The sequence below is a fragment of the Sparus aurata genome, chromosome 18, assembly GCF_900880675.1.
Source record: "Sparus aurata chromosome 18, fSpaAur1.1, whole genome shotgun sequence".
NCBI lineage: Eukaryota > Metazoa > Chordata > Actinopteri > Spariformes > Sparidae > Sparus > Sparus aurata.
In genome coordinates this window covers 24,318,598-24,333,960 of record NC_044204.1, presented here as the reverse complement: position 1 = coordinate 24,333,960, position 15,363 = coordinate 24,318,598, and the positions used below count along the sequence as shown (strand labels likewise).

The 15,363-nt window shown below is 42.0% G+C and overlaps 1 protein-coding gene across 3 annotated transcripts in view; it reads left to right on the top strand.

Annotated features, from left to right (window-relative positions):
* The window catches only part of spock1 (SPARC (osteonectin), cwcv and kazal like domains proteoglycan 1), a 136,588-nt gene that overhangs the window by 62,767 nt on the left and 58,458 nt on the right, over positions 1 to 15,363 (top strand). For 2 of the 3 annotated variants that reach the window (XM_030396347.1, XM_030396346.1), the window contains exons 3-4: positions 2,556 to 2,564; positions 8,267 to 8,312. In XM_030396347.1, the coding sequence (XP_030252207.1) occupies positions 2,556 to 2,564; positions 8,267 to 8,312 (55 nt within the window). The remainder of the gene's footprint in view (positions 1 to 2,555; positions 2,565 to 8,266; positions 8,313 to 15,363) is intronic. The other variant, XM_030396348.1, reaches the window with a different exon arrangement.

Below are 15,363 nucleotides of genomic sequence, written 5' to 3'. Positions count from 1 at the left end.
TACACTTCCTCGATAACTTGTCTGCCCCTCTTCTTCCCCTGGGGGAGACTGTCTGAACAATGCAGCCTAGTTAACTTGATCGCCCCACTGCTAAAGAACACCATCTAATGGAAGCACTCACTGCGACATGAAGGTGTTTGAATGCAGACCTACAGTCAATTAACCATAATTAAAACCAAGGCAGTTCTAAATAAACTGCATCATGTAGAGTATTATAATAAAGGAATCCCATTTTCACTCACAGCTGTTGTGCCACATTTTAAACAGATTTTAATTGAACTTTAAAAAAGACTTAATTAAACAGTTCGCAGCGTGTTTTGCAACTTTAAATAGACACGCTTGAAAGACTCCCTTCGCCGTGTTACTCACGACTGAAAGTTCCAGCTCCATCTCCAACAAAGACGATACGATTATAACGACGCAGTTTTATCTCCTTGTTATCACTTTAAAGGGTTTGAATGACATTGGGGCAGTGTCGCAGCGAGCTAAACAGCCAGTTAATGCTTTTGAGATGAGCGCACTAAAATATTAATGGGGGTCCTAGGCAGGGAAAGGTCATCCCTAAGACTTAGATTGAATAATAAGAGGGCCTGTAGCAACTGCTGTGAACCAGAAGTAACACCAGCTAGTAAAAAACAGTGCAGGCAGATCTCAGCTGAGCTGCGGTCCTCTGCTGGACACGGTAAACGCTGTTATCTGATGATAAAAAATAAAACACTTGCTGTTGTACACACAACATGTTTGCAGCTGCAGGTCAGAATTAACTCAGCAGAAAACAACAACATGTCGAAAATGTTCCAGATGGTACTGTAGTCAGCAAGACAGCGAGTTTATTTGCTCCACAGGATCTGGTTGAGATAAATCCGCACAGACAGAGTGATTCACTGTAAGCCTCAAATTGGCTGTAATCCATCCGGTCAGCTGGTCGAACAGAGTAACTGTGGGTAACAGGTACAGGAAGGGTAAAACACTTACATCATTTTGTTTTTCATGGTTTAACCTGGCTAATAAACAACATAAAAAACAAATACACAACAACTAACCTCCTGGCAACAAACCAATCACCTTATAGTTGGCCAATATGGAGCAGAAAATACAGAAGTTATGAGAGGGAGAGGAAGGGGAATTCATCACAGGTCTATGAATACAGAAGATCTTTCACACTGTCATGCAAAGGAAGCCGAGGAACTAATGGGTGACTGATAAGCATTATGCATTCTTTCTGCTCATAAGGACTGAGGAGGCGGACAGAGAAGGAGATTTTTTTTTCTGCTGTGGACCAACTAAAAAGTCCAAGCATGCAATGAGATGAGAGACCTGGAGACCTAGAGAGGAGGTGTGAAACACCGTGGGTTAAGACAGAATGTGAGGCTCTATATCTTAGTATAGTATCGATCCTCCTCAAGTGAATTTTTATTTATACAGCTTTAAGGACAAATCAGACATTTGCAATCTGTACACCACAGTACAGAAGCAGGGAAACTGAGAAAAACAGGTTCAGACTACCCACAGAAGCTACAGCAGACCTACAGAAATGTACACGCTGTACTTTAGCTTTTGGCGTGCTTCAGGGAAAAAAAACAGCTCCAGCAAAAAAACAATGTTGTTCTTTTTAACTGTCTTGTCCATTTGAATGTATTATACTTTATAATTTTAGTTTGATCACTTACAACCTATAATTACAACTATATTGAAATTATCAATATATGAATTCATCCAAAGTTTATTTATTTAAATGTTATTTGCATGAAGCAAAGGAAACTAATTGCATGAATCTTTTACAGAAATGTTTGAAATTGGATTTTTTTTTCAAATATAGTTATTAAATTGAGACAGAAAACTTAGTTTTAGCATTATCTAAAGTTAGTCATTGCTATCTCAACATCTAGCTTTCTATTTATGTGTCTCTACTGTCGAGTTAGCACCTCTCATGTGACAAATTTGCTTGATGTTTTCACAGTAATCATACATTTCTATGGCATATCAAGTTTTTATATGGTTTAATAGATATGTGCCATAACTCTCTTTTTTATTTTAAAGTATATTTTTACTGTAGACCTTCATTCAGATGGTGAAAACCTTCACAAAGTTCCTCTCCTCATCTCAGCCAAATTATACCACATTAAAAAGACACTAAAATAATATAACCTCTTTCCTCTTTTGTACAACTTCCCTACCTCTCCTTTCTGTCGTTCTTTCTTTCTTTTATCCCCTCCCTCCTTTCCCTTTATGCTGTGCCTCAACTCTAAGCCTGTATAATTTGCCCCTCAGTGTGTTTCGAATTACATGCCACATCAAATAAAGCTATCTCATAAGGCTGCGAGCGTGAGCGTGTGTATGCGAGGCTGCTTTGGTATTCTACCACCTTCTGAATCAGATTCCTATTAAATGAATCTCTGGAGTTGAGCTCAGTATTCAGAAGGAGAAACACAGGCTCGTAATAGATCTGATAGACGTTGCATACTGTGCCATTATCACTGACCTTTCTTTCTTTCTTTCTTTTCTTTCTGTCTTTCTGTCTCCCCTCTGCCTCTCTCCCCTGCAATCTTTTAAAGGAAGCGGAGGTAAGTAAATCCATTGTGTTTGTAATTTGATTAAACTGTTCTGAAACAAATTGCAGTTCCTCTGTGGAAGCCACAGACACCGGCTTCCACACAAGTGTCGTGTTTATCCGACACTTGCTTTAAGATGTTGTTGCAGAGCTGAGGAGGTGTTGCCCGATTTAAATGCACAGCAGGTTGGGTGACGGGTCAGCAAAACTGTGGTGTAGTATCTCATATTAAACTGTTGCTGTGGCAGTGATGGAAAATACATGTGAATGAGCTGTCCATGTCTAGCATACTAGGGGAATGCTTAAAGGGAAGCTGTCATTACAAGGACAAAAGTATGTGGACACTACCCCTGTTTTCACATACTTTTGGTCATATAATGAAATAGAATTGGCCATGTTATGAAAGCCTTACTCATACTGATTGTTGATCATCTCATTCTGAAGCCATGGGCATCAATATCATGCATAATGACCTCTGTTCACTGTGAGTTTGGAGCATTTAGCCACAAACTATTTAGCGAGGCCTACAGCTGATGTTAGGGGAGAAGGATCTATCTTCTGTTCCATGGGGTTCAGGTTATCAAGTTCTTTAAAGCCTGAACATAATATCTGTATTGATTTATAGATTTATACCTTTATATCAGGTGCATGTATGTACCTTGTGGTTGATTTTTTTAAATAATACCTGAAGCAAACATTATTTTAAGACCTTAGCCCAATTCAAATACACCACTTAGCCCTACCCCTCCGTTTTGCCCATCCATGTCTAGGAAAGGGAGCCCTGATTCTTGTTGGGATGGACAGCTAGGCGTGCTACATACCCAACACTGAGGTTTTTCAGAGGCAGACTTCAAACCGAGGATTATGACAATGTATAATAGACCTTTTCTTTACAACAAGCATAAAACTCCTAATTTCCTCCTAGCTCCTAATTTTCCAATATCCAGTAACTATTTAGCTAGCCAGCGTTACTGTGTTATTGCTGAACACCTTTTGAGCTGCTGAGAACGGCCCAGCAGAGACTGTACTTCCTGGGAATACTCAGGAGGAATGTATCACACAAAGACTGCTGGTGTCCCTCTCCCCCACACTGGAAGAACTACACAGTTCCCGCTGTCTCAAAAAAGTTATAAATGACACCCACCATCCCGGTCACTCCCTGTTTGAGCTGTTGCTTTCAGGCATTGTTTTTATACAATCACTGTGTGTTCATACTGTTTTTTTATGCAATGACTGGGTGTGTATGACTGTATGTGTTTATGTATGCTGCTATATGTTTCTATTTTATTCTTTTTTGAACACTAGCACTTAAATTATATTTTTATGTTTTTATAGACTCATGAATGATGCAAATTTTGTTGTACCTGTGACAATGACAATGAAGACCTATTCTATTCTATTCTATTTGTGCATCAGAGTCCTGTATTTTGACACATTTCATTCTCCTCCCCCTCAGACGGCATATGACGTCCAAAATTTAACTAAAATCAAGCAGCGAAGTTGCTGCAGTTGGCACGACTCCTCTAATATCAGTGCAGACTGGCAGGTCAGAGGCCCGGGTTGCCAATGTTAGCTTATAACGCACCTTATTATTTGATGACTTGATGACCTGATACCGTGAAATAGTCAATGAATTGTTGGGTCTTGGGTCTTGAAGGGTTGTCCCATTTCATAGGGGGAGATTTCAACCACTACCACTTGTAACTGTGGTCAGAGTGGCGAGTGGACATGGAAAAACAAGGGGTAGGGGTAAAAGCTGGGATTGGGTCATAATATAGAGGATAAGATATATGATCCCTGATCAGAACAGTTACTCTACTATTTAATGACATATTAAGGCCTTCTACCATTTTTGCTATAGCTTCCAACTGATGGTTCATACTGTGTGAAGAGAGCATAGAGTGTTTAGAAAGTTGCTGTCAGAATGCAGAATTAAATTGTAATGGTTTCACATTTGTCTCAATGGTGTTGGCCTCAGCTCTGCACAAATGACTGTGCCACAGTAACATCCTGCTGCACAGCCATAAAGAACAATTGTATAATTGAGACAGAGCAGGAGATACGGACATAAAGTAACAGAAAAAAAGAAGTGGAGACATGAGTGAAGGAGGGACCCAAGGGAGAAGCTAATTAGGTTTCATCTCCTCATTTGAAACTTTTATGCTGGCTCAAGTGGTGGCGGGGGTTGTCATTTATAGAACATGGACTGGCTGAGTGGGTCAGCTGTCCACTTTCTGTTTTCTATGGCTGCTTAATTTATCCTCTCTCTCTCTTTCACTCGCTCGCTCTCTTATTCAATAATAAAGGAGGCTGAGGTTTCTGCTTTAAACTCAGCAGGTTTTCTCTGCCTCGTTCACATAGTGTCACTGACACAGGCTCACTCCCTGCTGACACACATATGGCTCGCCGTGGGCACTGCTTTAGATGCAGACGACACCGCCGTGATCGCGTGCACGCGTGTGCGCGTGCGTGTGCGTGTGCGTGTGTGTGTGTTTGGCCCACTTTCTACAGAAAACAGACAACTTTCAGTGTCAGTCTAATTTAATAGCACTTTGACCAACCCATGACCAATATAGTCACACGTTCTCTCGTTGTTATAGTTATAGATATAGACATATAAAACTTTTATTTAATCAAGAAATCACACTGAGAGCAAGATCTTATTAAAAAAGAGGGACCTGATTGCACAATACAATAAAATCAAACAGAGCGAACTGAAATAATAATGAAAAGGTTAACCAAGTTGTGGTGACATAAAAATAAAAAAGGACATTACCTCAATACACAGTCAAGTAGACAACAGCATGATCAAATGTATCCTAAAATATCCTTAGTGTAGGTAAAAAAATATGTTTAAGATACAATAATATTGTATAAAAATGTGTTTAAATTCTTAAAAAATGAATGAAGCCAATTGCTTAGCAAGGATGTATTATATATATGCATTATAAATAAAGAAGTGCATTCTAAAGCAGGAGTCCCGAAACGCCTCACCAGTCTGCTTACAGACACCAAGTCATGAACAAGACCAGAGTGCACTGAGACGGTGACCAAGACCAAAATCCACCGGCACTCCTAAACTGATCTGATCCATACCTGCACACACAAAAGACTAATAAGCCTCTCTCATTTCCATAGATATAAATAATATAATCAAAGTATTGCAGAGGTAAATTTTGTGGACTGGAATTTTACTTTGTATTTGCTTGCCCATGTCCACAAACATTGGAGGAGCTGAAATGAACTTTAAAATTATTTAAACGACACTCCTTTTTCGTGTTTACCATCGACCTTCATGAGGTTTTCTGGCTTACTCTTGTCTTCCCATAGAAGCCATCACTCACGTACAGTATGTAACAGACAACAGAGTGGTATCCCTGCGGTGGTAGTCTTGAGAGAGTCCTGCTTGTCTGTGACCGAGACAAGGCCGAGTAAAAATGCGGTCGATTCCGAGACGAGGCCGAGAACTTTAAAAAGTGATCTTGGAAAAAGACTAATGTCGGGCATTAACACCCCACAGATCAACTGATCTTCCTGAGCATCGACCTGTTCACATAACAGAGAGCTCTATTGAAATGCACAACTTGCTTTTGCTGCTGCTATTTTTATTCAGTGGCTGCTACTGCACTGCGAGATGAAAACACACCATCTATGCCATGCCTGCCTTCATCCACAGTATATGTCCTAATAGCTGATTCATACACTTATTTCAAATTGTTTCACTTAAAGTCCGTGTAAACCAAAATCAGCCATTTTCTTCTAAACACATTAAACGGGTCATAAATGTGTTTACTTAAAACATGTAAAAGCCATTCGGCCATGTAGAATTTAATTTTGGAGCTAGGCTCACAAACAGTTTGTCAACATTTCTGTGTTCAGGATTTAATGGGCGGGTCAGAAATCATGCAAATCATGGCCGCGTTACGTAACGCGGCCATTTGATTTGCATAAACCCCGCCCTGCTGCGGAAGTGGTATAAATACGTTCAGCGCATCGGCTTCAGCGGTTCTCCCACTCACTCTCCAGTTTCGCATTGCATTGCTTACAATAGTTTGCAGCTAGCTAACCAGCCAACCAGTCAGCTAACCAGCCATGTCTCCTCCACATCGCTCTGCATCTTTCCTGGATGCCACAGTGTGCAGGGTGACTGCGCTGTTAGCTTATTTAAGTTTCCTTCGGATGAAACGTAAGGAAACGGGGGAGTCCATTGACGCCTTGAATCCTCTCCTCCGCCAACGAGGAGATGTGACCGCTGCTGACGGCGCTGTCACTCTCCGTCCTGCTGACGGCGGGTCCCACCGGCATGATGTGGCCGCCGCGCCGCAGCCGGCCCTCCGTCCCGCTGACAGCGGGTCCCACCGGCATGATGTGGCCGCCGCGCCGCAGCCGGCCCTCCGTCCCGCTGACGGCGGGTCCCACCGGCATGATGTGTTTGACGAAAATAAATCACCGCGACCGCCAGCCCTCCTGACCGAGACTTCAGGAAACTGTCCCCCAGAAAACAGCCTCCGTCCCCGCGAGTGACAGAGTTAGACAGCGTCCTGTTTACTGATGGTGATTATGTATAATTATGTAATTTAGCGCGAAAACTTAACTCCGTCACTCTCCAGGATGTTTAGTGGGTCAGGATCTCAATCAATACACGTTATAACAGTATCTATATGATTATAAACTGTCCGCGGGTTAAAATAAACAAGGGGAACACCTGGGGAACACCTGGGGAGACACCGACGTCATTAACATGACGTGTAGCCCCCGCCGCATGGGCGTGGTTCCAGCGCCTCTAACTGACACGCCCCCAGCGTTTCACAGCAGAAAGAAGTGCTTGTTTTTCCATGATTTAGAGACCAAATTTTATATACTTAACAATTTTTTTAATCTTTCAAATTTGGCTCAGTGGTCAATGATACATGTTTCTTTGGTGTGACAAACTCATAACACAATTTTTTTGCCGCTTTACACGGACTTTAAAGCTGCAATATGCATGTAACGCTAAACAACAATGTTTAAGCTGTGGCTTTTGTCATAACGAGGTTCCTAAGTGCTCCACAGAATAAGAGATGGCTGGGCAGGGGATCCGCTCTGAATGGACCCACTGATTTAACAAATCCAAACCTCTTCTTAACTGAGCTTAGCTCAGACAAGCCAATTATTGTCTTTCTTTATATTTCAGTTGGTGTTCTCCGTGACTGTAGACTATACGGAGTCTAGACAATAAAAAGAATAAGTGCTTCTTCAAATATAATTTTGGAAACATCCCAGCCGTTTAAATGTGACACTGCACTGCCTCTCTCTTCAAAATCCATCTTTTCCTGCTGCGATTTTCTACCTGATAATGACAGCAAAATGCTTGTCAGAGAAGAAGTCTATTTTGACCTTGACATCACATGTTTTTGTCCTACTTAAACCCTTTTTAAGCCTGTGAGTTTCTTTACTTCCCTGTGTGTCTCCTGCAGGCATCTCTGTACATGTGTGTCCTATTTTAAATGTCCAAACAAGCCTCTACCTGTCAGCGTCTTTCCACTGTTTTGCTGCAATCGTTCATTTTTACAAAAGACAAGTGTTAAAGAACAAAGGGAGAGGAGAATGAGGACAGGACTTCTCAGTGGTGTGGTTTCGTATTTGGGCTATTCTCTCTGTGCTGCAAAATAATTCAGTGATATTCTCAACGTTATTTTTTCATAACGCAGTTTCTTGTGTTGTGTTTCCACCCAGGATGACTACTTCAAAAGCTGGGCTCCTGCCAAGTCTCTAGACCAAGGTGAGTCCTGCTGTTTGTATGTGAACATGGGTGCACGCTGTATATGAGGTGAGGGTGGATCTCAAACCTCATTACTTCACGAGCACTGACCAAAATGTGTGTGTAACATGCTCCGTCACACACTGCCTCGTTTTTGTGTGATCAGACACGGTTTATCCTGATATAACAACATGTCTGATATAACAACATGCTAGACTGTGACTGTGAGGGGTTTGATATATTGAAATCACAGAACAAACTGAGAAAAATATTCCTCAAACTAAAGAACTCAAACAAGTATAATTTGGTGCCAACTTGCAAGTGTGTCATTTCATCTCCTAAGACTTTTAACCTTCCTGTGATGCACAGAATCTTCAGTTAAGTTGAGAGGCTTTTTATTTTGCTCGATAAAAAAAAAGAAGATGTTTAGCAAAGAGAAACTTATTTCATCATTACCATCAGAAACTTTCTCAAAGAGTTGTATTTTTTACATTTCCTGCTCCTTTTCTTTAATAGTTTCCAGGCCATTTGACCCATTGAGTCAAATTGAATGCAGACATGTCTTTTGTGACTGATGATTTCTTTAGGTTTGTTACCTTTATATATCACACAGTGTAAAGTTACAATATGTGGCTTTAAATGTTTGTATCTAGACTTAATATGTGCATCAATACGAAACAAAATAGAGAGAGGTAGTAGGAAACATTGTTGAAGGATGCCACTGACCAGTCGGTACTTCTGCTTGTTTTTATGACTTTGCTGTGCAGGTTTAAGTGTGGGACATTTTTTTTTTTACATAAGTGATTAACAGTGTAGCTCATTGATCTGAGTTTCCTGGGCTATGAGTGCCATTAATGGCTTGAAAAGCTGTGCCGGTTAATATAGACACTGTGTCCAGTTCTGGATAGAATGGCGTTCCACCTAACAGTGATGTGCATGGAAAGGGATGGCTGGTTAACAATGGATAAGCACTGTGGTCATTTTGCTTATGAGGCTCGTGGCGCTCCTGCTTAAATTGTCTGCTGGTAATCTTGATTCCGTTAAATTACTTTTCTGTTTTCCTTTTACAATACACATACAAATCATCTGGTTCGGGAGCCACTGGATTTCATCTCTGTTTTTCGCAGATGATGTTGTCTTGTTGGCTCCTTCAAGCCAGGACCTCCAGCATGTCCTAGGGCGGTTTGCAGCCGAGTGTAAAGCAGCTGGGATGAGAATCAGCACCTCCAAGTCTGAAGCCATGGTTATCGACCGGAAAAAGGTGGCTTGCTCCCTCCGGTTGGAGTTCGAGTATCTTGGGGTCTTGTTCACGAGCAAAGGAAGGATGGAGCGCGAGATTGACAGGCGGATCGGTGCAGCAGCTGCCGTAATGCAGCCGTTGTATCGGTCTGTCATGGTGAAGAGAGAGCTGAGCCGAAAGGCGATTTACCAGTCAATCTACGTTCCTAACCTATGGTCATGAACTTTGAGTCGTGACCGAAAGAATAAGATCCAGGATACAAGTAGCCGAAATGAATTTCCTCCGCAGGGTGGCGTGGCGCTCCCTTAGAGATAGGGTGAGGAGCTCTGTCACCCGGGAGGAGCTTGGAGTAGAGCTGCTGCTCCTCCACATCGAGAGGAGCCAGCTGAGGTGACTCGGGCATCTGTATCGGATGCCCCCAGGACGCCTTCCTTAGGAGGTGATCCTGGCATACCCCACCGGGAGGAGACCCCGAGGAAGACCCAGGATACGCTGGAGTGACTATGTCACTCGGCTGGCCTCGGAACGCCTTGGGATCCATCCCGGAGGAGCTGGAGGAAGTGTCCGGGGAGAGGGAAGTCTGGGTGTCCCTGCTCAGACAGCTGCTCCCGCGACCCGGCCCCGGAGAAGTGGAAGAAAATGGATGGATGGACATTAAATGGAAAACAATGCTAGTAGTTGCACTACCTAGTAGCAAAGGTAGTTAATGAGAAAAAGTACAGTGGTTGAAAGTGTATCTCATGAGGTGATTTGACACTGTAGGTTAACACTGTAGATGGTATAAGTATAGTTTTTTTTATATATCCTCCTCTCTTCACTCTCAGTCATTTTATGGTAAATTAACAGCACACAAATTTAAAGGAGTTCAAATTACCTTGTGCTGTTCAGTGAGCTGCTGCCAAAAATGCAATAATCACTTTAAGCACAAGTGTGTGCGCATGTGTACCTGTGTGTGTCTCTTTCCAAGGCCAACACCAGCTACTTTTCACAGTTGTGTACTGCTTCCGGACTTACTACGGCAACAATGCCAAGACCACTTCATCAATCACACTCAAGTGTGTAATGCTCTTAGACCCCCAGTAACTCTTGACTAAACTCAATTATTACAAACACTCGCTCACCCTCACCCACACTCTCAGTCTCACTGTTTCACATGTACATGCACACGCGCACACACACACACACACGCACACACTCACACATGTTGGGGGGTTGATTGGGCTGCAGCTTTCTGAGGAGCACAACAGACTTTAAATCTTTCTGCCACAGAGTATGTTCTGTTCTTGTGCCGGCTTGGTTTTGCATATCTAGCACAGTAAATGTAACTCTTCAGGGAAAGACTTGCTGAGCAGGTTTATCTGGGCCAGCTCCTCGTGGATACCGAGCCTAATGAGAACAGCCTCGCCTCACTGCCTCAAATTCTGGTGTTACTCTCCAGTTTCTCAGCAGGAGCTCAAGACAAAAAAGTAAACAGAGCATCAATCTGCTAACCAGGGACTCAATACATCAGATGTTATGAATCCTGCGTGACACAATGCAGCACTTGCACATGTACAGAAGCCTTATTTTGGTGCTGAAACGACAGTGTACTGACAGAAAAACATGCCACTGTTGCACCAACAGTATGGCTCTGCTTAGTGTCAAACCTTTAGTTGTAAATAGTTTTAGTTTGTCTATCAACTTCACTCCTTACTTTACTAATATTTAATTCAGCTAGGCCAGAGACCAAACAGACTGTGCTTCATTGCTGATGTTATTGATAATTTCCAGAGGGTTAGGACACTCACTTCCCTGGCTTACTGTATGATCAAACAAGTCACTCTTCATTTGCCAGGTTTTCTGTGATGATCATTTAATCAAAACATGGGATTTATTTTTGTAACGCATGCCACCTGTTCCTTCAGTCGGGTTAACATTATATTCACCAAAAGAAAGAAACCAAAGATTCCAAGGCAGTGTGAAAGCATTACAAAAGAATAGATGAGTAAAGGATGAAAAAATAGAGGTTGAGATAGAAACTTGACCTTCACACAGCTGGTCAAGCCCTATTTGGAGTTGGTGTGAATGTCAGATTATTGGTTTTTTGAAAGTAACACATGTATGGACAGGTTTGGCTGACAGGGAGATTCTGAAGCTGTTCAATAATCCGTCAGGCAGTTCTGATCAAATACCCTGGTGCCTTAAACTGGCCAACCCCAGGGCCAACCGGGAACAAACATCAGCAGTGGGACATTCATACAGGTTATGAACAAGCCAACTGTTAAAACACGTCATTTGGAGGGCAAAAACAAAAGTGAGCACACCTGTCATTTAACTACAATACCCTCAAACTGTGAAGGTAAACACCTGCAGCAACAGTGTGTCACCTTCTTTTCTTTCTTTCTTTTTTTCAAAATAAGCCTGTCCTTGAGAGTGTTTCAGCAAGACATCCATTCATGTTTGAGTGATAAGGTCCTCTTTCTCCTGTTGTAATTACGATAGGAGTAAGGTAAGAAATAAGTTGACATCGCAGAGCGTCACCGTCTGTGTAGGGAGAAGGTTGGGTGAGTCATCAAAATATCGGTCTCTTTCCAACTGACAGTCAACGTTGCTTTCTGAAAGCATGACAACAATCGTTTCCTTTTTTATAAACCTTTCCTACACAACATAGTTACTGCGATGAAAGTCCCCCAACCATTGTGTTGCAGTCATCTTTTCACAAAATCAATTGGTACTGTGGGTCCACTGCCCAGCGTGTTGTAGGTCTAGTCCACAAGTACACTGGGCATGCACGTGCTCGTGTAAACAGGAAGCAGGTTGGATACTCTGCCCTGGTTGCTTAGCTGCAGAAAATACTATGAACGAGTCATGGAAACATGAGTGCTCTTCACACAATCTTCTTGGATAGTGCTGTTTTGTCAGCACATTACAAGCAGCTTTGTTGTACAATCGATTTCTTTCTAACTATAAACTATATAACATCCATTCCATCAATGTATAAAATTAAAATACTCAAATATCATAGCACATATTAAGACTTCACATTTGCCAGTGATGCTGTATACACTGATAAACGTGGGTGGTCTTGTCATCGTGTCCAGTTTCTGTCCGTCCAGACGTAAACACTTCACCCTAGAAGGAGTTTTCCAAGAAATGCCATTTACTTTTGTATGAAAGTCCAAAACACATGGGAAAAGCTCTGTTTTAAGAGATACTTGCATACATGTGGACAGGGCCGAAGCTGTTTCCTTGCCCCAGCACACCTGATTCAGATAACTGGGTTGTTCTCAGGCTTCAGCAGAGCTCGATGATGAGCCAATCATTTGAATCAGGTGTGTTGGTGCAGGGAAATGTCTAAAATATGCAGGACCGGGTGCCTCTGGAACCAGGATTGAAGAACAAACTAAACCTTACAGAGTTGTAATGGTGCCTAAACTTAAAAGATCTTAACCGCGGCACTATCACTTCAAAAATGGTTTTACTTTTCAACATTGACATGTGATGGTTTTGGAAGCGACAGATATACAGTTCACAGTAGAAACCATTTCATACAGTTCTTTCAACACTGACTACATACATAAATGTCTCCCTGAAAGCCCTTCTGTAAAGTGTCTCCCGGCTCTTCCCCTGCCCACACCTCATGCTACACTCTGTGCATGTGAGTCACTGCAACATTCTGAGAGGACATAACGAGGTGACTTTGTCCTCTTGAGAATGTGACATCTGTGCGCTTCTCTAGAGACACATTCGCTGTAGTGGAAGCATCGAGCAGCTTTGTGCCAATTAGACCCTTTATGGCGGATTATATAAAAAAAAAAAAACATTTTTCTTAATCTTCTCTTTGTCTTCCCTGTTCTGCTGCAGCAATGCACTTCAGCTGCAATATGACTGCTCCCCTGCTGCAGAGCTGCCAATATCACTAGGCACAATGCAGTAACTCCAAATAAGTAATGGGAATCAGTCAGACAACCTGGTCTGCCTTTAGAACATTTGCAGTTTTTCAAACCGCTTCTAGTGGGTCCCATTTTCACCCAGCTGCCATCACGCTCATAACTGTGAACTTCACCTCGTGAATCCAGCCAGTGTCAGCATGACAGGCAATTGAATATGAGTCATTCAGTGTTGGATATGGTATGGAGAATGCCTGAATCCTTTACCATCGTACACAAGGCTACATTACTGACTTGTTATATTGATATGTTCTTTTGCTGTAGTCAAAGAAACAGTGCCTAGGTTTCAAGTAAAAGCACGAGATACTCAAGGTACTGCCCTTATTTAGAAAAAGAGGATGTAATGTTTATATCTCAAAAGAATGCTCCTAAAATGAATAATAATAATATCAACATGTCCCATGTGTCTTAATTTGAAGATGCAGCATTTGGATTAAGGCCCAATTCAGAATCTCCACATGGAATTTGCTGATCACACAACCACATACGGAATATTGTCATATTGTGAATAGTAATGAAAAACTACTGTGCATATACACAAAGTCTATGTATTATTTGAAAAGCACATGTAGGCGTCCAATGGATGAAAATCACTTCAGATTGTTGTGAATAAAAAAACAGAGTGAATGTAAGAAATGCGTACAGAAAAGTGTGCAAACAGCGGGGTCAATACATCCGAAAGAAAAGCGGCATCAGTCACTACTGTACCTGCTGATCTCAGTTTGACTAATGAACCACCGGTCGCCCTTGGAGACTAATCAGCAGCAGGAAGGTTGATGGGGGAAAATCCAGTCCCTTGATGTATCACTTGCCGATTAATGCCCCCCCCCCCCTGTAGCACTTAATGAATGAAATCAGTGGGAACGCAAATTACTTGTTGGTGACACTGAACAGCAAGCGATCAAATCAAGCAGTGGTAAGTCTGTTATGCAGACTTCTCGGGGGCTTATTGAGGTCCAGCAGTTTATTTGAAGGCTTTTGTGGAACTGTGGTAAACATGTTTTTGAATCCAAACTTATACATTTGAGGAAACTTCAGAATTAGCTGCAGTCTGTCCAGCCAGTTGGCTGCTTTGTGCCTCCCTGAAAAGAACATATGTTTCAGCTCATCAGAATACTGATAGTATCCACATGTCAGGATTGGGCTGTTGATTTAGATCTGCAGGCAGTCTTGATTTTTCTGTGTGACTCTTGTATCTGTTTGGCGACAGCAGGCCAAACAAAATGTCCAAATAGAACAGGGACTGTTTGCTGGAGCAAAACCATGATTTTAAATAATCGTTTTCTGTCTATTTGTTGCAAGTATGGTTTCCCCAGATTGTGTTTTGCTAGCATGTTTGACTTTGAGACTTTAGTCTCCTTTATACTGGGCTTCTGAATATTGGGTGCTGATTTTGTGGAGTAATGATTTGTTTTGTGTATCTTATTTCAGTGGACGTTCTGTAATTTGCATGCAACTGTAGCTTTGTTAATTGCCTTGGGATAAATAAGCCTGTTTTGTTTTTAAATTGAAAAAAGACTATAATTTGCCATATTTGGTCATTCTTTTGTGAATGCTCTCTAAGAGGCACCACAACAATACATCCTATTACTAAAACGACTGTAGAGGTCGATTTGCAAGTGACTCCCGAAATGACATGGGTCACCGTTTCCCGGGCAACATGACCACTGCGGTGTACCAGCGACAGGCATACTAGACCTTCATTGTAAGGTCACAGTTTGATTAGGTTAAGGCGGGAGGGGTTTAGGAAAATACTGTGGTCTGGAATGAGTAAGTGCTGTGAGGGAATAATCTGGTTGCCAATTATGAATGGATGTATTGTATATGGTATAATGTGTCGCGAGAGCTAACAATTAGGAGCTCAATTAAGGAGTTCACCCTGGAGGGGCTTGATGAAGCCTTT